At 48.9% G+C, this 25,708-nt stretch overlaps 3 protein-coding genes across 16 annotated transcripts in view; 2 read left to right on the top strand and 1 right to left on the bottom strand.

Moving 5' to 3' along the window:
* STAT2 (signal transducer and activator of transcription 2) overlaps positions 1–6,363 on the top strand; it is a 15,713-nt gene extending 9,350 nt beyond the window's left edge. For 3 of the 5 annotated variants that reach the window (XM_036864757.1, XM_036864754.1, XM_036864755.1), the window contains 13 exons: positions 109–129; positions 359–452; positions 603–650; positions 731–814; positions 961–1,059; positions 1,160–1,295; positions 1,418–1,470; positions 1,582–1,676; positions 2,282–2,418; positions 2,596–2,778; positions 3,014–3,071; positions 3,885–4,291; positions 4,577–6,363. In XM_036864757.1, the coding sequence (XP_036720652.1) occupies positions 109–129; positions 359–452; positions 603–650; positions 731–814; positions 961–1,059; positions 1,160–1,295; positions 1,418–1,470; positions 1,582–1,676; positions 2,282–2,418; positions 2,596–2,778; positions 3,014–3,071; positions 3,885–4,291; positions 4,577–4,719 (1,558 nt within the window). In that variant the 3' untranslated portion in view covers positions 4,720–6,363. The remainder of the gene's footprint in view (positions 1–108; positions 130–358; positions 453–602; positions 651–730; positions 815–960; positions 1,060–1,159; positions 1,296–1,417; positions 1,471–1,581; positions 1,677–2,281; positions 2,419–2,595; positions 2,779–3,013; positions 3,072–3,884; positions 4,292–4,576) is intronic. The other 2 variants (XM_036864758.1, XM_036864756.1) reach the window with 2 other exon arrangements.
* Positions 5,452–11,137, bottom strand: IL23A (interleukin 23 subunit alpha). Of its 6 annotated transcripts, XM_036864759.1 has the most exons (7): positions 10,997–11,137; positions 9,237–10,628; positions 9,021–9,108; positions 7,591–7,947; positions 7,270–7,371; positions 6,035–6,181; positions 5,452–5,925 (listed from the first exon to the last, which is right to left on the bottom strand). In XM_036864759.1, the coding sequence occupies exons 4-7, from the start codon at positions 7,747–7,749 to the stop codon at positions 5,764–5,766; spliced, it is 570 nt and encodes a 189-aa protein (XP_036720654.1). In that variant the 5' UTR covers positions 7,750–7,947; positions 9,021–9,108; positions 9,237–10,628; positions 10,997–11,137; the 3' UTR covers positions 5,452–5,763. The 6 variants fall into 6 exon arrangements, with proteins under 6 accessions (XP_036720654.1, XP_036720657.1, XP_036720656.1 ...); XM_036864762.1 differs by lacking the exon at positions 9,237–10,628 and having other exon boundaries at positions 10,997–11,067; XM_036864761.1 differs by lacking the exon at positions 9,237–10,628 and having other exon boundaries at positions 10,929–11,016.
* Positions 11,061–25,708, top strand: PAN2 (poly(A) specific ribonuclease subunit PAN2). Of its 5 annotated transcripts, none has more exons than XM_036864752.1 (26): positions 11,062–11,215; positions 11,860–12,258; positions 15,600–15,769; positions 15,881–16,001; positions 16,130–16,207; positions 16,598–16,865; positions 17,282–17,624; positions 17,828–17,924; positions 19,132–19,251; positions 19,466–19,585; positions 19,860–19,988; positions 20,116–20,315; positions 20,427–20,560; positions 20,696–20,802; positions 21,017–21,115; positions 21,232–21,305; positions 21,415–21,562; positions 21,997–22,140; positions 22,277–22,336; positions 22,557–22,647; positions 23,259–23,416; positions 23,517–23,660; positions 23,792–23,971; positions 24,099–24,192; positions 24,479–24,676; positions 25,029–25,708. In XM_036864752.1, the coding sequence occupies exons 2-26, from the start codon at positions 11,977–11,979 to the stop codon at positions 25,061–25,063; spliced, it is 3,594 nt and encodes a 1,197-aa protein (XP_036720647.1). In that variant the 5' UTR covers positions 11,062–11,215; positions 11,860–11,976; the 3' UTR covers positions 25,064–25,708. The 5 variants fall into 5 exon arrangements, with proteins under 5 accessions (XP_036720648.1, XP_036720647.1, XP_036720644.1 ...); XM_036864749.1 differs by having other exon boundaries at positions 20,427–20,572; XM_036864750.1 differs by having other exon boundaries at positions 20,424–20,560.

Here is a 25,708-nt window from a genome sequence, read left to right as displayed (position 1 = left end):
GTGAGCTGCAGATTTGGGTTCGAACCCGAGTCTGTCTGATTCCAAAGACCAAATTCCTAACTTCTACACTATTTTGCTTCCCAGTGATTTTTTTTTTTTTCTTTACAGAAATCCTCCTGAATCACAAGGGTAGGTGCCTGACAAGGACACTGCAAACTTTTGTGCACTGCATGACCTGTACCATCACATGTGGCAGCCCTGATAGGGACACAAACAAGGAGGAGGTTGATTTGGGTGGTGTATGGACAGAGGGAGAAGGGGAGGTCTGAAATGAAATGGAACTTTTGTTGTTTTCCTGCTGAGTTTTTAGAATAACTCTGCTCCTGACCACCATATATCTTCTTCCTCCTTGGAATAGCTTCCGGAAGTTCAACATTCTGACCTCAAACCAGAAAACTTTGACTCCTGAGAAAGGGCAGAGTCAGGGCTTAATTTGGGACTTTGGCTACCTGGTAAGAAGGGATGGTATCTTAAGGTTGTAGTTCAATCGAACAAGCTGGGGGAAGTTCCCAGGCCTTGGGAAGTCCTGAGGGCAAAGCAGGGGTTCCAGGGACCCTGGGGTCCTTGCTCTGGCATTCTCTCTCCCTCCCCTCAATTCACAGACGCTGGTGGAGCAGCGTTCAGGTGGTTCAGGAAAGGGCAGCAATAAGGTGAGGCCTGGACAGGGAGTTGGGGGGCAGGAGGAACTTAGCAAAGGCCACGCTGATCACTGTGTCTTCTGCTGTCCCAGGGGCCGCTGGCCGTGACAGAGGAACTGCACATTATCAGCTTCACAGTCAGATACACCTACCAGGGTCTGAAGCAGGAACTGAAAGTGAGTGAAAATGGAGTGTGTTTGGGGGAAGACCTAAGGAGGGGTTAAGCAGAAGCCTCTCAGGGTGGGATGTTGTCTGGCCCTTACCAGATGTCTACAGCTAGAAACATCACATCCCTCTTCTGTGATTTCTGTCTCCTCCCCAGACGGACACCCTTCCTGTGGTGATTATTTCTAACATGAACCAACTCTCAATTGCCTGGGCCTCGGTTCTCTGGTTCAATCTGCTCAGCTCAAACCCCCAGGTAGGAGGGGGGCCCAACAGGTGAAGGGTGGCCAGGAGGGGCGTGGAAGCTTGGTGTGAGGGCACTGCTTCTGAGCCACCGTCCCCTCCTACCTCTGCAGAATCAGCAGTTCTTCTCCAGCCCCGCCAAGGCCCCCTGGGACTTGCTGGGCCCTGCTCTCAGTTGGCAATTCTCCTCCTACGTTGGCCGAGGCCTCGACTCAGACCAGCTTGGCATGCTGCGGGACAAGCTGTTTGGTACAGACCTTCTTTTCTCTCAGCCTTTCCCCAGCCTTTGTCTGCCCCCGCCCTCCATCCTTTCTGTCCCAGGACCCTTGGCCCTGCCTCTTCTGTCATCTGAACTGTCTGTCTGCCCACAGGGCAGAACTCCAGGACTGAGGGTGCCTTGTTGTCCTGGGTCCATTTCATTAAGGTAACTCCCTGCATCCTGTGCAGCTAGACCTTGGCCCCCATCCAATTACTAGTCCTTCCCCACACCCAGGGCAGCTCCACATCTCTTCCTGCCTTTCCATTCCTCCTTCAGCGAGAGAGCCCCCCTGGCAAGCTACCATTCTGGACATGGCTCGACAAAATTCTGGACCTGGTACATGACCACCTGAAGGATCTCTGGAACGATGGGTAAGGCCTTGGTCAGCCTCCCTCTCTTCCCTGCCGCCTTTCTGTGCTTGAGAGTGGACTCTATGCGCCCTCATGTGGCAAATAAGGGGAGAGAGCAGAACCCGGTGCCAGGTCATAACCCCTCACGTTTGCACTAATGGTCTCCTAGCCCGTATTTGTCTAGCATCCACTGTGTTCCAGAGCCTGCGGGGTGCTTTTTATGAATTCTCTCACGTAATCGTTATAACCCTGCTGGGCGATGGGTGTTGCCACCCTCAAGGGAGGAAATGAAAGCTCAGAGAGGTTAAAGGACTTACACCAGGGGCAGAGTTGGGATTCAAACCGAGGCCTGTCTGACCCCACGCCTATGCTCTTTCCACCACACTGCCTGCCCATTTGTGTAGCACTTTGCCTTTTACAAGGTGCTTTTCATCTGTGTGACCTCACCGCAGTTTCACACCTCTTCCAACCCTGGGAGGTGGATATTGTCAGTAAAGTAAAATGACTTGGCCAACATGGAACAGTTTGTAACAAGGTGGCAGAGCCAGGGCCCAAACCTGGCACTCTGTCCCTCTACAAGGGGAGCAGGAGGCAGGAGGGCCTCACAGCTGCACTCTGTGCTACAGACGCATCATGGGCTTTGTGAGCCGGAGCCAGGAGCGCCGGCTGCTGAAGAAGACCATCTCTGGCACCTTTCTGCTGCGCTTCAGTGAAACGTTGGAAGGGGGCATTACCTGCTCCTGGGTGGAACACCAAGATGATGGTCAGCTGCTCTGCCCTGCTGTTTCCACAGCCTCTCTTGCTGCCCTTCCGCCTGCCCTTGGCTTCCCTGGCTCTGTCCTGAATCCCTCAGCAGATTTGTGGTTGGGCAGCCGGGGTGGGGGGCTCCCAGGCCCAGCCTCTTCCCTCAAGCCTGCCTGTTCCTGCATCCACTCTCCAGATAAGGTGCTCATCTACTCTGTGCAGCCCTTCACCAAGGAGGTGCTGCAGTCACTCCCGCTGACCAAAATCATCAGCCAGTACCAGCTGCTCACTGAGGAGAACATACCTGAGAACCCACTGTGTTTCCTCTACCCACGAATCCCCCGGGATGAGGCTTTTGGGTGCTACTCCCAGGAAAAAGGTGAGAAGCATTGATAAACTTCACTGGTAGAGTGCAGGGATCCACAGGCATCCACACATCCAACTCTTTCCTTTCAACATGGGAAAACCGATATCCAAAGAAGTTAGGGCTTTGTCTATGGGATACTGCTAGTTAGTAGGGAGACATGACTGTCAGGACTGCCTGCACTAGGGGACCCTGGGGCTATGTGTCCAATCTGTTGACCTCCCCTGCCTCCTGTGTCTGTCCCCCACAGTTAATCTCCAGGAACGGAAGAAATACCTGAAACATAAGCTCATTGTGGTCTCTAACAGGTGAGATGTGAACTCTTTGCCCATCTTCCCTAACTCTTTTTGGCTGATATAGTGACCCAGACCTGCCCAATTCCGGTCTCTCCAGCCTTCTTTCCTACTGACCCACACTCCCCAGCCCTCTAGGTTTGTTTCCTACTCTTTTAGTCTCTCTCCTCTCTGTTTTCCTGCTGCCATCCTTAGGTTGTCTCCATAGGGGTTCCCTGATAATAATAGTCATAATCATTGATGTTAATGGACATCTACTTAATGCCAAGCATGGTACTAGATTTTTTTAGAACATTTTTTTCATTTAATCCTTATGAGAACCCATTTGAGCCAGTAATGAATGATAACAGCCACATTTAATGAAAGTTTATTATGTTCCAGGCACTGGGCTAAATGCTTTGTGTTCATTTTCTCATTTATTGAATCTTCATAATTGTCCTATGAGGCAGAAGATACTATTATTACTGTTTTCAGCTGAGGAACCTGAGGTTTAGTGTGGTGAAGTGGCATGCCTAAGGTACATGGCTAATCAATGATCCAGGTCTGTCAAATTCCAAAGCCCTGCTTTTAACCATCTTACTGCCTCTCAAGTATTATGAGGTATTGTTGTTCCCTTTTTACAGATGATAAATCTGAGGCTCAGAGAGGTTAGGTCACTTTGCCTAAGGTCACCCAACTTGTAAATGATAGGATTTAAACCTCTGGTTAACCTTAAGCCCTCTGCTCTATTGCCTTTTAGACTAGAGAGATAGCCTCTGCTTTCTCTACCATTCCCCACTTTACCTTAACAACTGAGCCCTGCTCCTTTGTCTGTATTGGGGTATCCAGACAGGTGGATGAGCTGCAACAACTGCCGGAGCTTAAGCTGGAGCCAGAACTGGAGTCATTAGAGCTGGATCTGGGGCTGGCACCAGGGCCAGAGCCAGGGCCGGGCCTGGGCTTAGAGCCACTGCTGGAGGCAGGGCTAGATCTGGGGCCAGCACTGGAGTCCACTCTGGAGCCCGTGCTGGAGCCCACTCTGGAGCCCGTGCTGGAGTCCATTCTGGAGCCCACACTGGAGTCCATTCTGGAGCCCTTGCTGGAGCCCACACTAGGCGAGGTGTCACAGAGAGTCCCAGAGCCAAACCTGGGACCAGGACTGAAGCTGGAGCCTATTCCAGAGCCTATTTCACAGCCACTGCCAGAGCCGGATTTGCCCCATGATCTGAGACACTTGAACACTGAGGACATGGAAAGTAAGTGATGAGATGGGGCTAGGGAAGAGGGGACACATTCCCTTTCCCAGCTCCCCTCCCTCACCCACTACAGAAAAAGACTTGAGTTCTGAGCTCCTCATTGGAGAAAGGCTTATTTCCCTGTGATTCCTTTTATTAGGAAATACACACGCCTCCCCCACCCCACCTAAGTGCCCCCGTCAGGCCCTGTCTAGGCCTCTGCTGCCATCCTCTCTCACTTTCTCTGCTGCTTTGGGAGCTCCTTGCCTAAGATCAGGGCCTGACTTATTTCTCTGGACTATCTAGTCTTCAGAAACAGCAGGAAGATTGAAGAAATCATGCCAAATGGTGACCCACTGTTGGCTGGCCAGAACACCATGGATGAAGCTTACATCTTCCCTCGCAGCCATTTCTACACAGATGGGCCCTTGATTCCTTCTGACTACTAGAAACTACATTTTCTCTGTTCTTTCCATATATTTTGCCCCTCCTACCTCTCACATCATGATGTTGCTCTACAAGGATGGGAAATCAGGCCTGTGCTCCTTCTAAACTGGGTTAACCGTGGGATTTGGAGTGAGAGGTAGAAGCATAATATGGGTAAGGAACAGGCACCAATGAATCAGAACAGATGTTACCCATAGCTCCAGCTGGGAGCCTGGAGGCTGCCTGCTGTGCTGGGAGGTATAGGAATTTGAGGGCAGGCCAGAACAGTTAGGAGGTACTTGGAGGGCTCAGGGCAGTGGCTTCTTTCCAGTATGGAAGGCTTTCAACATTTTAGTAGCTGATAAGACTAACCTGGTGCCTACTTCATCTTCCTGGAGTGCCCTTTCCGCTCAAAACAGCTCTGACTTCTGATCCTGCAGTGATTCAGAACTCCTGTCTTTGGCCAAATACACTCTTGGCCAGGAAAGCAGGGAAGGAAGCCCTGGGTCAGAGAGCAAGAGAGGGCCACACTTAGGACCCCCACTTCCTAATCACAGTCCCTTGTAATCTCATTCAGCTTGCTTAGCCATGTAGGGATTAAGGCCAAAAAGATCACAGTTACTGTATATACCAAGGGGTCATGAGGAAAGATCCCTCTCCACCATAGCCCTGCAGAGTAGAAGGATGCATTTTGTAGTCCTTTGGCCCTGTTTTTCCATTCTGTTTCTTTTTACTAACAAGCCTAGAAATTAGACTTAGATATCCACATAAATAAGTCTTTATTGAAAAAAGTGCATAATTCAGTATAAATATAATAAATAATCCTCCTCCCCAAACTGCTGCCACGATGATAAATAATCCCAAAATTTCCCTTCCCATGTAATAAATATTCAGCCTGTTCTAGGTCAGCATCATAAGTCAGTCAGTATTGGTAATTTTTCAACAGAGCAAGTCCTGTTAAAATTAATGGACTGATTAACTTGTTGGCTCACAGGTGTCTAGGCTGATAAATTCATCTTAGCATTGCTGAGCCGTGGAGGTCTGGGTGCCGTCCTTAAGCTGCTGGCTTAGGGGCTCAGAGTTGCTGCTCCATGGGCAAAGACCCTGGCAGCTACAGCCACAAAGGCCTGGAGGCTGCGAAGGATCTTGAGACGGAGAAGGAGGCGCTGCCACGGCTGGCTGGGACTGGGGCTTGGAGTCTGCTCAGTCTCCCAGTGGTGACCCTCGGGCTGAAAGGACACAGGACACAATCAGAGAGGACTCTAGATCCTTCACTCCCCCGCCAGGCTCTGTCTCTGACACCTGCAAGCCCCACTCCTCCAGGCCCCTAGTTCATACCTGCAAGAGTTCCCTGAGGCCCAGTAGGGAGTCATGAAGCTGGCCCACAGGGCCATCGGGGAGTAGAGAAGGCTCCCCTGTGAAAATATCTGAGCCCAGCAGCTTCTCATAAAAAACCAGGCCTTGGTGGATCCTTTGCAAGCAGGACTGGGGAGAAAAGAAAGCAGTGAAAGAAAACAGATACAGGGACTTCCCTGGTGGTCCAGTGGTTAAGACTCCGTGCTTCCACTGTAGGGGGCATGGGTTTGATCCCGGGTTGGGGAACTAAGATCACACATGCCGCTCAGCGCAGCCAAAAAAACACACCAAAAACAAAAAATAGGGAGAGGAAGAAAGAAAAAGAAAAGAAGGAAAGAAAGAGAAAAAAAAGAAGGAAGGAGGGGAAAGAAAGGAAGAAGGAGTGAGAAGAAGGAAGGAAGGAAAAAAGGAAAAGAAAAAGAAGACAGATACCTTCTAATTACTCCACCAAAGACCCACCTGATATTTGCCACTCTTAGAAACGGCTGTGATATGAATGTTTGCATCCCCATAAAATTCATATTTTGATATCCTGATCCCCGTGTGATGGTATTAGGAAGTGGTACCCTTGGGAGGTTACTAGGTCATGAGGATGGAGCCCTCAAGAGTGGGATTATTGCTCTTATAAAAGAGACCCACAGAACTCCCTAATCACTTCCACAATGTGAGGAGACAAGAAGTCTGCAACCTGAAGAGGGCCCTCACTCAACCATGCTGGCACCTTAATCTCAGACTTCCAGCCTCCGGAACTGTGAGAAATAAATGTCTGTTGTGGGCTTCCTTGGTGGCACAGTGGTTGAGAATCTGCCTGCCAATGCAGGGGACACGGGTTCGAGCCCTGGTCTGGGAAGATCCCACATGCCGCGGAGCAACTGGGCCCGTGAGCCACAACTACTGAGCCTGTGCGTCTGGAGCCTGTGCTCCACAACAAGAGAGGCTGCGATAATGAGAGGCCCGCGCACCGCGATGAAGAGTGGCCCCCGCTTGCCACAACTAGAGAAAGCCCTCGCACAGAAACGAAGACCCAACACAGCCAAAAATAAAATAAAAAATAAAATAAATAAAAAATAAATGTCTGTTTATAAACTACTGAGTCTATGGTTTGTTGTTATAGCAGGCTGAATGGACAAGGACAGATACAACTTTTACTAATTCACCATGGTGTCCAGCTCTGTCCCCAGTCCCCTCTTCCTTGCGGCCCAGCCTCATCTTAGTACCTGACTGTTGTCCCTGAGTCCTTGTGGATCACAGCCATCCCCACACTGGATATGGGGGACATGATTTGTAGTCTCATCATCTCCTTCTTCTCTTGGTAGATCCTGGAATGGAGGAGGGGTGGGAAGAGTAAAGAAATAAGTACTTTCAAACCCCACCTGGATCCTCAGGCTGTGACTCTCCCTGGAACCCCACTCCCCTGTCCTCTCTTACCCTCTGATGGCTTTCAACCCTCCAGCTTCCACCCTAGGCCACAGAGTCTTCCACTGCAGCCTTGGAGGGCTTGGATAGGCTCCTGTTTGGTCCCAGAGGCTGCCACTCACCACATGTCCCATTGGTTGATGTGCACTCCAGGCCAGCATGCAGAGTTGCTGTGAGAGCTGCTGGCCCCGAGCCCAAGCAGGGCTGCTGCCCTCAGGCACAGCCTGGCCCTGAGCAATCCAGGGCAGCAGCAGCAGCAGCACAGCTCTGCTCCCCAGCATCTCGTTGCCTGCTTCTCAGATCCGGCTGGCTCTGTGCCTTGCAGTCCCTGTGGAATCTCTTGTCCACTTCCCCTTGCTCTGAGCCTGATTCTCTCTGTTCTGTGCGTCTCTGGTTTGGTTCCCTCTGTCGTTCACTGAGTCTCTGAGCTGCTTCCTGTAGATTTTCTCCCCTTGTCTCTGAGTCTCTTTTTAAGGTCCCTGCATTGTAAGACCCGCCCTTTATACTAGCAGGTGACTCACAGCAGGTGGGATTCCCCTCCCTGCATCATCTCCCTCCGTGGGGAGCCCAGGTAAGTAGCCTCAGTTCCAGGGGAAATGAGTCGTGTGGTTGCTGTGGCTGGAGGCCTGGGATGGGACTTATGTGTAATGCTCTCCAGGAATCAAAGTGGCTGTAGAAGGGGGTGGGGGTGGGAGTAACGAATATTTAAATGAATCTAGTCTCAAGTTCCTTCCTGCTTAACCTTTCCCTCATCTTTTTGCCTCTCTAAGCTATATCTTCCCTCCCTTCAAACCTAATCTCCTCACCCCCTCCTGCCTGAGTAAAAATCAAAACAGAAGCATTCATTTATCTCCCAATAGGATGGCAAGCTCAGTTTGGAATGAAGTTTGGTTCCCACCTGATGCCCTCAATCTAAGAATAAGGGGGCTTCTTAGTCTCTGTTGGGAACGGTGTTATTTTCACTGGGAGACAATGGATATGAAGGCACTTTGTGAACTGGGAAACTACATAAGTTCGGTATAAGGTATTATTGCTCCCTCACTTCAGGCCTCACTCTGGAGGCTAGGAGGGCTGTTGGAAGGAGAGAGCTGTTCCTAAGAACCATCTGATTCCTCAACCTTAGTGGCCCAAGTTTCCTGGGCTCTGTGGGATTCAGGTGATTTGGGGGTGGGGGACACCAGTGTAAGCAAGGGCTAGAAATCCAACTGAGATATTCCAGCACCCAGCCCTTCACCGTGGCTAGAAAGTCCAGGGTTCTGGGTAGTTGAAGATGCACAGTGTCAATGACCCTGGCTGGTCCTTCAGCCTGTTGCATCCATGGGTAAAATCCGCTGACACTGATTTCATCACCATCCCTGATGCAACATTCAGTGAAACAGCTGAGACTGTGAAGTTGGGCGTGGGAGTGGAGGGTGGTCCAAATCTGGGACTGCCCCAACCCCAGTGGAGGGTCCCAGGACAATCTGGACGTCAGAATGAGGCCATGGATGACCACACAGATGGCTCCCAAAGCCTTTCCAAGAGGTTGACCCTTTTTCTCTGAGAAACTTACCCTCGATAGAGGTCTCCTTTCCCATAGGACTATTCAAAACTGCCCAGTGAAACTTCTGATTCAAATATGACTCTGCGGTAAATCCACCCTTTGGATAAAACATTTGCAGCATCAGAGAGGTTACCTCAGTTTGAGTGAGAAATGGTTTGCCTCTCCTTACACTGGTGAATACAAATGAAATAAGGAAATTGGGGGTGGGGGGGTAGGGGAGCTCACCTCACTTTTGTATAATGTCTCCCATGCTTTTCCCACCTCTGGTTCCCATTCTGGGAGCCCTTTAGGATAGGAGATGGAAGGTGAAAAGGAGGAGGAGGAAGTGGAACGCTGGGGGATGGGATGAGAGGGACAAGGGTGAGTTGGAGGCACGGGGCTTTGTTTCACTTCCTGGTGCTTCGGGAGTTGGGTAGGAAGCAAGGTTGGTGGGGCGATTGTGGGACTGTTGTGTGACAGGAACTACTTCCAGGACTAGATCTGACCTGGAGCTGCAAGGAGACCTTGACGTCAGCAGGACCTCAACCGTTATGCAAATTATATTGACAAGCAGGCCTTTCCAGTTGGATGCCCAGACGCCAAATCCAGTTGAAGTTTCCCCAGGTGGTTAGTAATGATGGCTTATATCCAACTCTCACTTTACGCCAAGTACTTAGTTTAAGCACTTTTCATATATTAACCCATTTAATTCTCACAACAACACAATTAGATAGGTACTATCGTTATCACCATATTACAGATGAGGAAACTGAGGTGCAGAGATAAGTAACTTGCCTAAGATCACTATTAAGTGGCCCGAATTACAGTGCAGACTCCAGATCCTGCATTCTCAGTCATTCCATTATATTGGACACTGAGGCAACACTAAGCATCTTAATAAAGTAGCTCATTTAGCCCAGGTATCTCTGGCATCTCAGGCCCTTTAATTCTCACTGTTAAGCCTTTCTTAGAGACCTCACTATGGAAATTTCTCAAAGGGTAGGAACTGTCTCTGTCTCTCAGCACCCATCTTTTTACAAGATTTTAAATCTAGGGACCTCTGAAGTCAGATCAGTTTGAGAGACCCTCTGAGTTAAGGTGTTTTTCTCTCCATCAATGACCTCTGACAAGTCTAGAACCCCTCTGAGTCCTGGAAAACTAAATTCTTGGGTTCTTTTATGAAGGTCTATTTACCAGTCTTTACTGAGAGAGAGAAATGCTTTAAAACTGTATCCTCTATGAGGAATTCCTTCCACCAGAGGCCCTCTATGTGGCCTTTAGAAACTGAGCTAAAATACCCCACAGACATCTAACAACCTGGATCTATTCCAAACCAGTTCAAGCTCAGAGTTGGACCCCAAGAATCCCTAAGTGCTGACGCTAAATCTGTAAGAGTTTGGGGAAAGCAAATGTCTCAATTTGCTATAACCTGTCCCTCTGAGGAATAATGTCCAGCTCCACGAGCTAGGGGAATTTGATAGCTGAGGGGTCCTGTTCCCTGGAAATATTACCGGCGCCTCTCGGGAGGGAACAATCACAGATGGGAGTTTCAGACGGTTGCCTTTAGAATCGTAGAAGATGCAGCTACTTGGGCCGTGTTAGGAGGCTGCCTCCCGCTTCCTTTTTTCTCTCCCATGCCTGGAAATGATAGGAAATGCCAGCGAGTTTCGGGGGTAACAGGGTCGGAGGTGGCGGAGTGCTCACAAGAGCACCACGGGAAGAGGGGGTGGACTGGGCCATACTGGGAATACCCAGCAATCGATTCCCAATGCTTTGCCTTGGGCTCCCCTTATTCTAGTTTCTAAAGCTATAGGGAGCATGAAAGTTCGATTTCCAAGCCTGGGGCTCTCTAATTTTGTTTAAAGAAGGCTTAAAAGAGAAGAGGTTACTTTCTAACAACATCAAACAGGGACAAGGTTTGACTACGTTTGTCCCTACCCGCGCCCCGTAGCTCTTGCTTTTGCCCAGCTCCCGTGTCACACATCTTCTCGCGGGGCCGGCTGTACCTGGCTCCTTCCGATTGGCTGAGGTGAGCCCCTAGCCCTTCCTTATTGGAAGCGACGACTGGGAGTGCGCCGTCCTTTCCGTCGTGGAGTTTGGTTGACCCAGAGGCGCGGGGGAGAATTGGGGAAACTGGAATTTCCCGCGGAGCTGACGGCGCTTGCTCTCCCCCCTACTCGTTTTAATTCCACGCGCTCCAAAATATCCGTCATGGAGAAATCTTGGTAATGACCCAATCCCCTTAAGCATCCCGGGAACACATCTGACCCCTGCCCTAATCCCTCCCCTCCCCGCCGCCGGGGGAGAATTATGGGTAATTGATTTTTCTGGTTCCCCAGAGAATTCTGGGTAACTAGCTATTTCCATCACGTACCCCTACCCCCGCCCCAATTGTGGGTAACTGGCCATTCTTATTTTTCCCTAGAGAATCCTGGGTAACATTGCAGAGGATTCTGGGAAATTGACTTCTCTTGTTCTCCCCTCTCAACCACCTACCCCCACCCCTAATTCTGGGAAACAAGCACATTAGCCCCCTCTACCTAACCCCTGCCGCCGCAGTTGCTGATTTTACCACTGATGGTTCAGAGATGAACCAGGCAAGTGAGCAGGCCTGAAGGGAGGTGAAAGGGAAGTCAGGGATTAAGTTAGTGGGGTGGTGGGGAATACAGAGTGCCTAGAGGAGAAGAGGAAGGGACAGCACTTTTCGCACCTCTACCCCAATGCCCATTCCCTTCCTGCTTGTTCATCCCATGCCTAGCATTCTCACATCTTCTGCCTGCATCATCTCCCTCCTGCCGTAAAACCTGGAGCACACTAAATACAAGTACCTGGGCCTACCCCTGACTCAGCTACCTCTTTCCCTTTGCAGGTCAGGATGTCCATTCTAGGTCCACTGGTGTCATCCTGCTGAAGGTTGGGTCAGGCATCCAAAGGGGCTGTGGCAAGGGAGGGTGTGACGCGGGTCTAATCTGCTGCCATCATCATCATGAACTTCGAGGTTCTGGACCCCGGACTGGCAGAGTATGCGCCAGCCATGCATTCTGCCCTGGATCCTGTCCTGGATGCCCACCTGAACCCAAGTCTGCTACAGAATGTGGAGCTGGACCCGGAGGGAGTGGCCTTAGAGGCTCTTCCCGTCCAGGAGTCAGTGCACATAATGGAAGGTGTCTACTCTGAGTTGCACAGTGTGGTGGCTGAAGTGGGTGTGCCTGTCTCCGTCTCCCACTTTGACTTGCACGAGGAGATGCTGTGGGTGGGAAGCCATGGGGTAAGAACTGTACTCCTTTGTAATGGCTAGAAGGAGATGTTGGAGGTCTTTTATCTGGTTTTAACCCAAGAACAGGTGCTTTGCAGGGAGTCACTGAGTTGAGGTGATGAAAGTTAGCTGGGTCTCCAAGTCAAGCCAAGAGGAGGGGAGTGGAGGGAGAAAGAGGGAGTCATAGGATCCAGAGATGGGTTACATAGGTGTTCTTTTTCAGAAGGCGTCCCAATTCTACCACAATTTGCCCATTCTATGCTTTGATTAATCTTGATAACTGTACACATCAGTTAGCCTATAGCCATCTAAATATAGTCTCTAATGCTCCCCTTCTGTTTTCCATTTTTATAATTATAGAATATTTTCTTTTCTGGCCATGCTGCGTGGCTTGTGGGATCTTAGTACCCCCAACCAGGGATCAAACCCGGGCCCTGGCAGTGAAAGCGCCAAGTCCTAACCACTGGACCACCAGGGAATTCTCTAATTATAGAATGTTTAATGCATGTTTCTGCATACGTTACATGGAATCATTTTGTCTTTGGCTGATTTTAATCTCTCTGGGAGCAGTTATCATTGTTAATTTCTTAAAATGTATCCATATTGCCAATATGCTAGGCAGCCCAAAGATTTTATAAGAAATAACATGGTATCCTTGGTTTACTAATTTACCTTCCATAGGGCGGGAATTGTTTTTCCATTGGAATGAGTGAATTTTTTTGGTAGTACACTCATTTCAGTAGGCAGTGTCTACTGATAGGCTAGGCCCAGGGAATAAAGCTGAATAAAACATAATCATTGCCCTCAAGGAGTTCACAGGACAACGAGGAAAACAGACATATGAACAGATAATTTTATGGCACTTTAAAAGAAACTAAAATGTTTTACTTAATAATTATGAATTTAGCATATAAACTAATAAATGCCAGTGTGAAAATACGTACTGGGTGTTGGTGAGCATAGAGGAGGATTAGAGGATCTCCAGAAGGAAGTGACACCAGCGCTGAGTCTTGAGAGATGAGTAGGAGTCAGGTGAAGAAGAGGGGGAAATGCTATCTTGGCAAAAGCAACGGGATAAACAGTGATTCCCAAGATATTACATAGCATGATGATTGCAGAGTGCAGGAACTATAAGCAAGTAGGGTTTACTGGACTAGAAGATGAAGCTGAAGAGTTAGACATTTCTTCAGCCAGTGTTTTTGAGCACCTTTAAGGTGCCAGACCTTGCTCTGGGGTCTAAGTTTGGAATAAGCATTTTAAAAGGCAACACAAATATATTTATGACATATCAGGTGTTGCTTAGAATCCTTAAGAAAAATACAGTGGAATAAGGGAGTTGAGGTATCGAAGGGTGGGAGGTGTTGCTATTTTACATAGTTGGTCAAGGGAAGGGCTCTCTGATAAAGTCACATTTGAGTAGAGACCTGGATGCAGGCCAGGATGTCCATTCTAATTTCCCTAGAAGGGAGGGAGGGAGCCATGCAGATATCGGGGGAAGAGCCTTCTAAAAAACCTCATATGCTATGTTAAAAGAGTTGGACTGATTCTTCAGTCCACTGAAGTTTTTTATCCAGAAAGACAAGGTCCGGTTTGCATCTTAGGTGGAGTGCTGAGGTAGTAGTATAGAGTTTGATTTAAGGGGAATGGGGCAGGACTCAGTGAGGTCAGTGTGCAGGATGTTGTAGTAGTTCACATAAAATACCTTGAAGGCCTGAATGAAGCACTGTAGAGATTTATACATGAGAACAGATTTGAGAAATATTTAGGAAGTAAAATAAATAAGATTTAAGTCAACTACCAGGGACTTACTCCACTGAGTAGATCATGGTACCATAGGGAATACAGTTAAGAGGAATTGAAATGGGGTACAGATGGTGAATTTTTTTTTAAATTAATTTATTTTTGGCTGTGTTGGGTATCCGGTGCTGCGCGCGGGCTTTCTCTAGTTGTGACCAGCAGGGGCTACTCTTCGTTGTGGTGTGCAGGCTTCTCACTGCGGTGGCTTCTCTTATTGCGGAGCACAGGTTCTAGGCTCGCGGGCTTCAGTAGTTGCAACACTCGTGGGCTCTAGAGCGTAGGCTCAGTAGTTGTGGTGCACGGGCTTAGTTGCTCTGCGGCATGTGAGATCTTCCCGGACCAGGGCTCGAACCAATATCCCCTGCATTGGCAGGTGGATTCTTAACCACTGTGCCACCAGGGAAGCCCAAGATGGTGAATTTGATTTAGGATGTAACAAGTTTGAGGTTCTCATGGGATATCTAAAGAGAGATATATAGTAGGTATTTGGATGTATAAGTCTGAAACTTGAGGCAGTGATCTGGGCTAGAGGAGAAAAGTAGGATTCATCAACTTTAAGATAAATGGTTAAAACCTTAAGAGTGGGTGAGATTATCTAGGAAGAAAAGTAGAGTGAGAAGATAGTGGGCTGGGAATAGCCATGTTTCAAGAGTGGTCATAAGGGTTGCACATAAGGAGAAGATAGTGAGCTAAGCGTCAGGAGAGAAACCAGGAGTGGATGATGTCATAGGAGCCAAGGATGGCATGAGTTTCACATTCTCTCTAGTCCAGCCTGTGACCCACAGTACACATTTCCCAGTTGGCTGGTAGAGATTAAGACTTGTCTGTGGGGACTTCCCTGGTGGCTCAGTGGTTAAGAATCTGCCTGCCAATGGAGGGGACACGGGTTCGAGCCCTGGTATGGGAGGATCCCACATGCTGCGGAGCAACTAAGCCCGTGCGCCACAACTACTGAGCCTGCGCTCTAGAGCCCACGAGCCACAACTGCTGAGCCTGCGTGCTGCAATTGCTGAAGCCTGTGAGCCTAGAGCCCATGCTCCGCAACAAGAGAAGCCACCGCAGTGAGAAGCCTGCGCACCACAATGAAGAGTAGACTCCGTTCACCACACTAGAGAAAGCCCGCGCGCATCAACGAAGACCCAAAGCAGGCAAAAATTAAATAAATAAATAAATAAATAAATAAATAAATTTATTTTTTAAAAAAAGACTGTGGAACATAAGAAAGCCAGCTGGCCATTGGAGGATTAGACCCATGTCCCTGACCTTCTGAGCACTGTTCTAACCAACTGAGCCATTACCTGTTCAGCAAGGACATTGTGAGGATAAAATGAGGTAGAGTTTATAGAACTACTTTGTAAAGCATTAAACAAACATAAGATAGTATTATCAGTGTTTTTATCACTAAGATTGGTGCTCAGCCTTATGCCTTAGTCACTGCTAGCCAGAAAGGCCAGGCAAGAATGGAGAAAAACTGAGCAATGTCCAGTCTCTGATTTGTATCTGGGATGGCCTTGCCCCTCCACTCAGGATGTCTCTCATCTTTTTGTCCACTACAGGGCCATGCCACGTCATTTTTCGGCCCAGCTTTGGAACGCTACTCATCATTTCAGGTCAATGGCAGTGATGACATTCGGCAGATCCAAAGCCTGGAGAATGGCATCCTTTTTCTTACCAAGAACAACCTGAAGTATATGGCCCGTGGAGGCCTCATTATATTTGATTACCTGTAAGTGGTTTCTCACCTCTGGAGTGGGAAAGAGGGTCCCTCACAGAGTGGGAAGTCTAGAGAATTGGAAACTTTTGAGACCCTGGCCCCTTAGCTTTTCCTCTCTCGCAGGCTGGATGAGAGTGAAGATATGCACAGTCTGCTGCTGACTGACAGCAGCACTCTGCTCGTTGGTGGGCTGCAGAACCACATATTGGAGATTGACCTTAACACTGTCCAGGAGACTCAGAAGGTACAAGCAGGGCCTGAGGTTATTGGAGGGAATATAAACTGGAAATGCCTGTGATGTGTGTGACCTTTCTGTTCCTTTGGTATGTGGGAAGAATCATTCTCACTGGTTTCTCCCGCTTCCCTCCACAGTATGCAGTTGAGACACCTGGAGTCACTATCATGAGACAGACGAATCGCTTCTTCTTCTGTGGCCACACATCTGGCAAGGTGACTGACTACGTTCCATTTTTCCTCCCACCATGGGGCTGTGTTTCACCAGATATGTGATTGGGCTCTGCCTTTTCCTCATTTCTGGGGCTGTAGTTGGAGGGTGGGAGGAATGAATTGAGTTCCTACTTAGCCATGTTATACTATGAGATTATCTTTCAGCCTGATGTTTTCTGTTGTAAATGGGTATCTCAGATGCAAAGGGGTAAACAAGAGCTCTCTTTGGGGTCCCATCTGGCTCTTGGCGTCTCTTTTTGCTTTTTTTTATGCTTTAATTGCCTGTATCCTAGAGCCGTAGTTCTTTGGGTAGGGGCCTCACAAGGTTGGGCAGGTGGCAGGTCCTCTTCCTGAGAGCAGCGTTGGCAGATAACCAAGTTCTCTCTTCTTCAGGTTTCCCTGCGAGACCTCCGTACTTTTAAGGTGGAGCATGAGTTTGATGCCTTCTCAGGGAGTCTGTCGGATTTTGATGTGCACGGCAACCTGCTAGCCACTTGTGGTTTCTCCAGCCGCCTCACCGGCCTGGCCTGTGACCGTTTCCTCAAGGTGTATGATCTACGCATGATGCGTGCCATCACGCCACTTCAAGTTCATGTGGATCCTGCCTTCTTACGCTTCATCCCTACATACACTTCTCGTCTTGCTATCATCTCCCAGTCAGGTATGAAGGGGATGTAGGATGGGGTAGGAGGAGTCGATGAGTGAAGGGGAACTAGGCACGAGAAGGAGTGTGCTCCCTGGAGTTTCTTTGTTGGGGAAAAGTAACCTTTCTGAGGGGTCTCAGGGTCTCACTTAGGTTTGGTAAGAGAGTAGAGCTTTTATTTTCTCCCTGAGTGTGAAGAACACATATGCAAAAAATATAGGTGGAGCAGGCAAAACAACTTTAGAACTGTCTTTTGCTGGGTAGCAAACCTCCCTGTGGTTTATGGGAAGGCATCAGATGGTACTTTCTCTTATCTCTAGGAACGGATTTGGGGCCCATCTTTGCTTGATACCAGGGGAAGAGGGTAGGAAGGGCATAAAAGGATGGCTCCCTTTCATCTTCCAGGGCTCAATGGGCTTCCTCCTCCCTCCTAGGGCAGTGCCAGTTTTGTGAGCCCACAGGCCTGGCCAACCCAGCAGACATCTTTCACGTGAATCCTGTGGGGCCTCTGCTAATGACGTTTGACGTGTCAGCCAGCAAGCAGGCCCTCGCCTTTGGGGATTCTGAGGGCTGTGTGCATCTCTGGACTGATTCCCCTGAGCCTTCCTTCAACCCCTACTCCCGTGAGACCGAGTTTGCTTTGCCCTGTCTCGTGGACTCACTGCCTCCTCTGGACTGGAGCCAGGACCTGCTGCCTCTTTCCCTCATCCCTGTCCCGCTCACCACTGACACGCTTCTCTCTGATTGGCCTGCTGCCAACTCCGCTCCAGCTCCCAGGTTGTACCTCACATCTGGGCCAAAAGGAGGGAGGGGGAAAGGGCCAAGATACCAGGATTCTCTGCAAGCCCTGTTATTATTCTACTTCTTTCCTGATTTTTGTCTACTCTCAGTATTTTCTTTTTTTTTCTGGTCCCTTGGGGATTGGGGCTAAATGGGCAGACACCACAACCTTCAAGCCCTAGAACTATGCTGCATTATAGGCGAGCACCCCCTGTGGATGCAGAGATTCTGCGCACCATGAAGAAAGTGGGCTTCATTGGCTATGCACCCAACCCCCGCACCAGGCTGCGCAATCAGGTATGTTCAGAGAGGAGAGGGTCAGCCCCCGCCCCACGCCATTGGTGTTTCTCCTGTCTTTTTCCTTTAGTAGTTCTCATTAGTTTTTTTAAAATAAATTTTATTTATTTATTTATTTTTGGCTGCGTTGGGTCTTCCTTGCTGCGCGCAGGCTTTCTCTAGTTGCAGCGAGCAGGGGCTACTCTTCGTTGCGGTGCGCAGGCGTCTCATTGCGGTGGCTTCTCGTTGTGGAGCACGGGCTCTAGGCGCGCGGGCTTCAGTAGTTGTGGCTCGTGGGCTCAATAGTTGCGGCTCGCGGGCTCTAGAGCGCAGGCTCGGTAGTTGTGGCGCACAGGCTTAGTTGCTCCACGGCATGTGGGATCTTTCCGGACCAAGGCTCGAACCCGTGTCCCCTGCATTGGCAGGCGGATTCTTAACCACTGCGCCACCAGGGAAGTCCCTTCTCATTAGTATTTGCTTTTAGTCAGTCAGTAAAGGTTTTTTGAAGCCTACTGAATTGAAGGTACTATACTAGGTGTTAGGGTTCAGAGACATAAAAGATAGGGTCCTTGCTCTTAAGAAGTTTAGTGTTTGGTTGGTGAAGATAAGACCTGTGCATAGCAGAAATTATTTATGTTCTATCGGTAAATGCTAAAGGCATGTTAGAAGCATTCAGTGCAAGAGCTGTTTAGAGGGAAAACGGTACTCTGGGCTAGAGTGGTCAGGGAGGGCACACTAAAAGAGGTGGATGTTGAGCTGGAAAGGTGAAAGACGGGTAAGTAGGTAGTAACAGGGGAGGCTTTCAAGATGAGAGAACAGTGTTACTAGAAGTCTCAGAAGGCCTGACAGGGACTATGCTGGAGCGGCTGTTAGTATTAGGAAACAGTGAGAGATGAAGTTTGGAAAGGGGCCGGTTGTGAAGCCTTGCATACCAGTGTATAGCAGAAGAAGTGATGCACCGAAAGGGCCATTCTGGGTGGGGTAGTCTGGTGGCGGCATGCTGGACAGTGTACGTGGGGGAGCCCAGTGTGGCAGCCATCGGCATTGTCCAGCTGTGATGAGGTAGGGTGATGGCAGGGGGAATGAAAAGGAAGCAGTGGATGCTGAAAACCCCATGAAATTAGAAGGTTCAGGACTTGGTGATAGCTTCAGTGTTGGAATAAAGGTAGGGGGAAACCAAAGATGATTATACACATCCAACGAGGCTACCTCTTTTTAAAAACCCTAGATTCCTTACCGACTCAAGGAGTCTGACAGTGAATTTGACAGCTTCAGCCAGGTCACTGAGTCACCAATAGGGCGGGAAGAGGAGCCACATCGCCACATGGTCTCTAAGAAATACCGCAAGGTGCTGGGGGATACCAAGGAAGGGGCCCTCTGGGATGTGGGGAAAGGTTCCCCGGGAAGGGGGTCATATGAGAAAGAATTGAAGGGCTCATTCAAGAAGCCTTCACCTATCACTCTGGACTCAGGAGGGAGGTTTGGGGGAAGGTTATGGCTATTGCAAAGATTTAGGGGACTCTGAGGGTGTCTTCCTCTTGCTCAGACTGTTTCTGCTTCAGGTGACCATCAAATACTCCAAGTTAGGGCTGGAGGACTTTGACTTCAAACACTACAATAAGACGCTGTTTGCTGGATTAGAGCCCCACATCCCCAATGCCTACTGTAACTGCATGATCCAGGTAAGGCTGGGTGTTCCTGCGACTTGAACATGTCTACTGCTTTTCTTTTTCTTTGTGGGCCCCCCAACCCCTCGTCTTTTTCCGGATCTCCCCAGCCAAGTCCACTTTGGCCTCCTCTACCATTCTTTCTTGCCCCTCAGCCTTCAAGTCTCCTCTGTGAGCTCTACTTCTTCAGTGGACTCCGGCTCTGTATTCTCCACCATCTCTTAACCTTCCGATATCTCTTCCTCCCTGTACCAGTTGTCTGCATCAGATCTCATGCTCTTCCCTCCAGGTGCTCTATTTCCTGGAGCCTGTTCGCTGTCTAATCCAGAACCACCTTTGCCAGAAGGAGTTCTGCCTAGCATGTGAGCTGGGCTTCCTCTTCCACATGTTGGACCTCTCCCGAGGTGACCCTTGTCAGGTCAGTGCCTGGAGACCTGGGACAATAAAAGGGGAAGGGAGGTGGACAGTAGGCAGGGTCATCACTCTGAAGATGGCCACAAAAGAGAAAATAACCCTTTTCCACCAACACACTTCCTGGATTCCAGGGCAGTAATTTTCTTCGGGCGTTCCGCACCATTCCTGAGGCCTCAGCCCTTGGTCTGATTTTGGCTGACTCGGATGAGGCTTCAGGCAAGGGCAATCTGGCCAGGCTCATTCAGAGGTGGAATCGCTTCATTCTCACTCAACTGCATCAAGATTTGCAGGAGCTGGAAGTACCCCAGGCTTATCGAGGTGCTGGAGGCAGGTATGGAATTGGGACAGGAGTAGTTAAAGCCCTCATGATAAGCCCCACTGTGACTTAAAGGGTCTCCTAACTCCCTCGGTGTGCATATATTGCCCTCCCCACTCTTAGCAGCTTTTGCTCATCGGGAGACTCTGTCATTGGGCAGCTGTTCAGCTGTGAGATGGAAAACTGCAGCCTCTGCCGCTGTGGCAGTGAGACCGTGCGAGCCTCATCCACCCTGCTCTTCACGCTCTCCTACCCTGAGGGTAGCAACAGTGGTATACCCTGCAGCTGGGTTGGGAAGGCTCCCCCAGATGTCCTGTAACATCAAGGAGAGGGTGTTGGGGGGCTAACAGTGGGTACAGGGAGGACCCGGAGTGAAGCATCCAGTTTCCCCTCAGATAAAACCGGGAAGAACTGTGACTTTGCTCAGGTGCTGAAGCGAAGCATCTGCCTGGAGCAGAATACACAGGCCTGGTGTGACAACTGTGAAAAGTACCAGCCCACGGTGAGTGGGCTGTTGCACTGGACTAGAGTCCTGCCATGTTGGGGACTCGGCCATGGTCTCATCTGGGACTGGCTGGGTCAGCACCACCATCCAGCGATCTATAGGGAGTGGGAAGAACCCCAGCTGGAGGATGCAGATCCAGGCTTAACTGTTCCTGTCCAGGTTTCTCTCCCTGTAGGCCGCCTGCCATTCCTTGTTTGTTTTATCCTCTCAGATTCAGACCCGCAACATCTGCCATCTCCCAGATATTCTTGTCATCAATTGTGAGGTGAACAGCTTGAAAGAAGCTGATTTCTGGAGAATGCAGGCTGAGGTAAGGATTGAGTCTGGAAACAGGACTTTAGGAGTACTTTTTAATTCCTCCCTCTTTTGACTTCCATATATGATTAATGTTCCTGAGGAATTGGATATTTTCTCCTTTGTGTTCAGGTTGCCTTCAAGATAGCAATAAAGAAGCATGGTGGGGAAATCTCCAAGAATAAGGAGTTTGCTTTGGCTGATTGGTAGGTATTGTCTGTAGAGTGGTCAAAGGATTGAACTACTACTCAGGGGCTCCTCTTGTCACTGGTCAGATCTCCTCAGAACAAATTTCCAATTCTCCTGTCCTGATAGGAAGGAACTAGGGAGTCCAGAGGGCATGCTGATGTGTCCCTCCATTGAGGAGTTGAAGAATGTCTGGCTTCCTTTCTCCATTCGAATGAAGATGACCAAGAACAAAGGGCTGGATGTTTGCAATTGGACTGATGGGGATGAGATGCAGGTTGTTGAAAAACTGGGAAGAGGAGGGGGAATAAGGGAGAGAAGGTCTGGGAATTCCCTGGCGGTCCAGTGGTTAGGACTCGGCGCTCTCACTGCTGGGGCACCGAGTTCGATCCCTGGTCGGGAACTAGAATCCCATAAGCCGCGTGGCACGGTCCAAAAAAAAAAAAAGGAGAGAAGGTCGGGGCAGAAGCAAGGCAAGGGGAAGGTGGAATTTAGCATAGGGGGAAAAAAGGAAATAAGGTCTAGTATTCACCAGTTGTGGGCTTTTCCAGAGTGACTCAGTTCAGTGTTGGGAGTCATAGATGGGCTAGGATGGAAAGAACCCACCCTCGTCCCCCATCCCTATACCCCAAACTCCCTGTCCTCTATCCCCATTCCCCTTCCTTCCTCATCCTTAAACTTAGCTTAGCAGCCTGGGTACCCCCCTCACAGTGGGGCCCAGCCAGGGCAGACGAGGAGCATGGTGTTTATGTGTATGACCTGATGGCTACTGTGGTACACATCCTGGACTCACGCACAGGGGGCAGCCTGGTGGCTCACATCAAAGTTGGAGAGACCTACCACCAGCGCAAGGAGGTGAGTGAGGTAATACAGGGCAGGGACACTCCTGGTGGTGGCCACAGTGGAGTCCCAGGTCTGTCATTATCTTAAGTCTGAGCCAGAATGCTCCAGCCATCACTTTGGCATCACTGTGTCTCTGTTATCTCCACAGGGTGTTACCCACCAGCAGTGGTATCTCTTCAATGACTTTCTCATTGAACCTATTGATAAGGTTAGTTGTAATACATTCCATTCCCCCTTTCATCTCCCTTTTTCTTAGCATCCTCATCCTCAGTGCCTGAGAGAGTGCCAGGCAGATTCAGAGGGAGGGATGGGGCCTCAATAATAAAAATCAGAGCTAAAAATAGCACCTGAGTCCTGTCTTCTCTCTGACTTGGGATAAAGGGAAAAGGGGCATATATGTAGGCCATTAAGTGCTTTTTCTTTTATAGCATGAAGCTGTGCAGTTTGACATGAATTGGAAAGTCCCTGCTATCCTTTATTACATCAAAAGGAATCTTAATTCCAAATACAACCTGAACAGTAAGTGGTACAGTGTAGACCCAAGGGTGTGGGCAATTTAGATTGGTCTTCAGGAAGAGATCTGGGAAATAGCTTGTTAAGATTAGGATTGGCGACCAGTGTTAATATTTCCAGGGACAGTAGAGCAATTCCTGCTCATCAGGCCCTAAATTTAGAATCTGGAGATACTGAGGGTGTCGAGGGAAGAGGTGATGGGGGGGAAGTCTGATCAAAATGGCTATGGTTATGATTTTGAGCCTAACCATTCTTATCCCCAAGCGAAGATCTCTTTTTTTGGTGATGAACTTCTTATTAAGTCCCTTTTTGATGCCTTTAAACCATAGTTTCTCTGTAACTTTATTTTTCTGGATTTTCTAAGGTAAAGTCTAAAGTGAGAATCTTATTCCTTCCTCTCTGTTAACTTTTTTGGGTTTTTTTAGCATATTTCCTGATAATTTTCTGATTTGACCTGTTCCGTCTACCTGCTCTGTCCATCAGACATGATCTTTTTACTCACATGCTTTGATTATTGGGATAACAGTGTAGACCTGGTCTCTGGTAGCCACTTCGGCTTCCCTCCCCTGGTCACTTCCCTCTCCCCAGCCATCTGTCTTCTGGATTCTCCCTTCCAGTTAAGAACCCTATCGAGGCAAGTGTTCTGCTGGCTGAAGCCTCATTAGCACGGAAGCAGCGGAAAACACATACGACCTTTATTCCCCTGATGCTGAATGAGATGCCACAGGTTGGAGACTTGGTGGGCCTGGACGCTGAGTTTGTCACCCTTAATGAGGTAACCAAGACCAAAAAGGGTGGGGTGTTAGAACAGAACTCGGGGGATATTAGGAGTCATAAGCATTTCCCTGATTTCCTTATGAACTCTTCTCATATAGGAAGAAGCAGAGCTGCGCAGCGATGGCACCAAGTCTACCATCAAGCCAAGCCAGATGTCAGTAGCGAGGATTACCTGCGTTAGGGGCCAGGGACCCAATGAGGGTATCCCCTTCATTGATGACTACATCTCTACCCAGGAGCAGGTAATAGGATGTGGAGATGCAAGTGAGACAGACCCTGTGCTTACATAGAGTGCCCTAGAACCCAGGGAAGAGTGGCAGGGGGAACTGTGCACCTCGTTTCCTGGGTCACTTGACCTTTTCTCTATCCCTAGGTGGTGGATTACTTGACTCAGTACTCAGGGATAAAGCCAGGAGACCTTGATGCCAAGATTTCCTCTAAGCACCTCACAACTCTAAAGTCTACCTACTTAAAGCTTCGTTTTCTCATAGACATTGGAGTCAAGTTTGTGGGTCACGGTCTGCAGAAGGACTTCCGGGTCATCAACCTCATGGTTCGGGCGGGGCTCCTTTAAGAGTCTTTCTTTGTGTGTGGGCCCCCCAGGGTATACATTGTGCTTTTGGAAAATGGGAAATTATGGATCCCCTACCTTCAGTCTCCCACTCTTTTATCCCTGACAGGTGCCCAAGGACCAAGTCCTTGACACTGTTTATCTATTTCACATGCCCCGAAAACGAATGATTTCCCTGCGATTCCTTGCTTGGTACTTTCTGGGTGAGTTGTTCTGCCTTGTAGCCCTTGCTGTGCTCAGCAAGAGCATGAAAATGTGTGAGAGGCCAAGGGGAGTAGGTACGACCCTGGGTTAGTGGTGAGAGTTACTGATGGATTTAATTAGCTTCAGTATCCCTTCTGTGCACTAGGGTTGGTGTTTGGCTCTTTCCCTTAAGGGTAGTCAGGTTTTTTTTGTTGTTGTTTATTGGGAGTTGGGGATGTGAGTAGAGGACATGTCCTTACCTTCCTTTGCTAGGCCCCAAACTATTCCACCTCTACTTCCCCCCAGACCTGAAGATTCAAGGGGAGACCCATGACAGTATTGAGGATGCCCGCACAGCCCTTCAGCTTTACCGAAAGTATCTGGAGCTAAGCAAAAATGGCACTGAGCCTGAGTCCTTCCACAAAGTGCTCAAGGGCCTTTACGAGAAAGGCCGAAAGATGGACTGGAAGGTGCCTGAGCCCGAGGGCCAGACAAGTCCCAAGAGTAAGGCCTGGGATGGGACAGGGGAAACTGGACTGGGTGGGTTTTGGTTGTATATGTGAAGATTATACCCACCGTAATAAGAATGATAATGATGTTAACAACAGTACCACCCCAACAGGTTGTAATATAAAGCACTTAACAGTTTACAAAGCACTTAATCCTCAAAGCATTCAGTGAAATTGATTTTATTATTGAAACTCTATTGGTCCTAACCTCTTCTTGCCCAGTTCTAAAATGTTTGGGGCAGGTCCATGCCCTCTTTTCTCTTGCATTTTTCCTTCATAAGAAGTGTCCCAGGTGCTTTTTCTCCACTCGTCTTAAGAGTCAATGCTCTTCGTTTTGTCTCTGACAGATGCAGCTGTCTTCTCTTCAGTGCTGGCGCTCTGACCTCACCCTCTCCCAACGAACAATTCCCTCTCCCTTCAGTTTTCTGTGGCCCTAGAAGTGGGAGATGGCTTCCCAAGTTGGCTATACCCTGTCTACTTCCAGAATTGGACTTGCTCAGGGTCTACAGATGGTGCTATTAATAGAACTGGAATGCAGCAGAACTGTAGCAAAGGGTCTAGGAGCCAGATTCCTTTTTCATCCTTTGCAAAATAGTGGGCCAGAAACAGAGTCTAGAATTGACCCAGAAGGAAAGTAATTCATGTTCTTAATAAATATCCTGGGTAATTAATGCCCAGGCAAAGAAGCTCCTGGAACCAAAACTCTCAGTTTCTAGTTGGCTAAGTACTGAAGTCCCAGACAGTGACAGGATACAACAATAGCTCAAGACCTAGCTTAAGTCTGACTGCTTGAGGGTTGTCTGGAGGGGCCAGCATTTAGAGTCTGGTGGTCCCAAGCAAACCAGCATTGCCAACATTATTATTGCCGAAAGGGGCCTTTGGGTCCTAGACAAAGCTTCGCTGCTGGCTTCATTCCTGTTGACAGCTGAGAAGCATCTGTCTTCCATCCACTCTCCTGTCCCAGGTTTTGTTTTCTTATTATTTTTTAAAATTTTTGTCTTAAATTGCATGTTTTATAAAATAAAAA

Source organism: Balaenoptera musculus, chromosome 10 (assembly GCF_009873245.2).
Source record: "Balaenoptera musculus isolate JJ_BM4_2016_0621 chromosome 10, mBalMus1.pri.v3, whole genome shotgun sequence".
In the NCBI taxonomy this organism is placed as follows: domain Eukaryota; kingdom Metazoa; phylum Chordata; class Mammalia; order Artiodactyla; family Balaenopteridae; genus Balaenoptera; species Balaenoptera musculus.
The sequence above is the reverse complement of the archived record's forward strand: the minus strand, read 5'-3'. Positions and strand labels throughout refer to the sequence as shown.

Coding starts and splice junctions, on each gene's coding strand:
- IL23A (XM_036864759.1), bottom strand. CDS start 7,749: ATGCTGGGGAGCAGAGCTGTGCTGCTGCTGCTGCTGCCCTGGATTGCT. Junction 6,182..7,269: donor GACTCAGGGACAACAGTCAG/GTACTAAGATGA, acceptor TTTTCTCCCCAG/TCCTGCTTGCAAAGGATCCA. Junction 5,926..6,034: donor GCCTCAGGGAACTCTTGCAG/GTATGAACTAGG, acceptor GTGTCCTTTCAG/CCCGAGGGTCACCACTGGGA.
- PAN2 (XM_036864748.1), top strand. CDS start 11,977: ATGAACTTCGAGGTTCTGGACCCCGGACTGGCAGAGTATGCGCCAGCC. Junction 16,002..16,129: donor CTGTCCAGGAGACTCAGAAG/GTACAAGCAGGG, acceptor TTCCCTCCACAG/TATGCAGTTGAGACACCTGG. Junction 21,116..21,231: donor TCTGGAGAATGCAGGCTGAG/GTAAGGATTGAG, acceptor CTTTGTGTTCAG/GTTGCCTTCAAGATAGCAAT.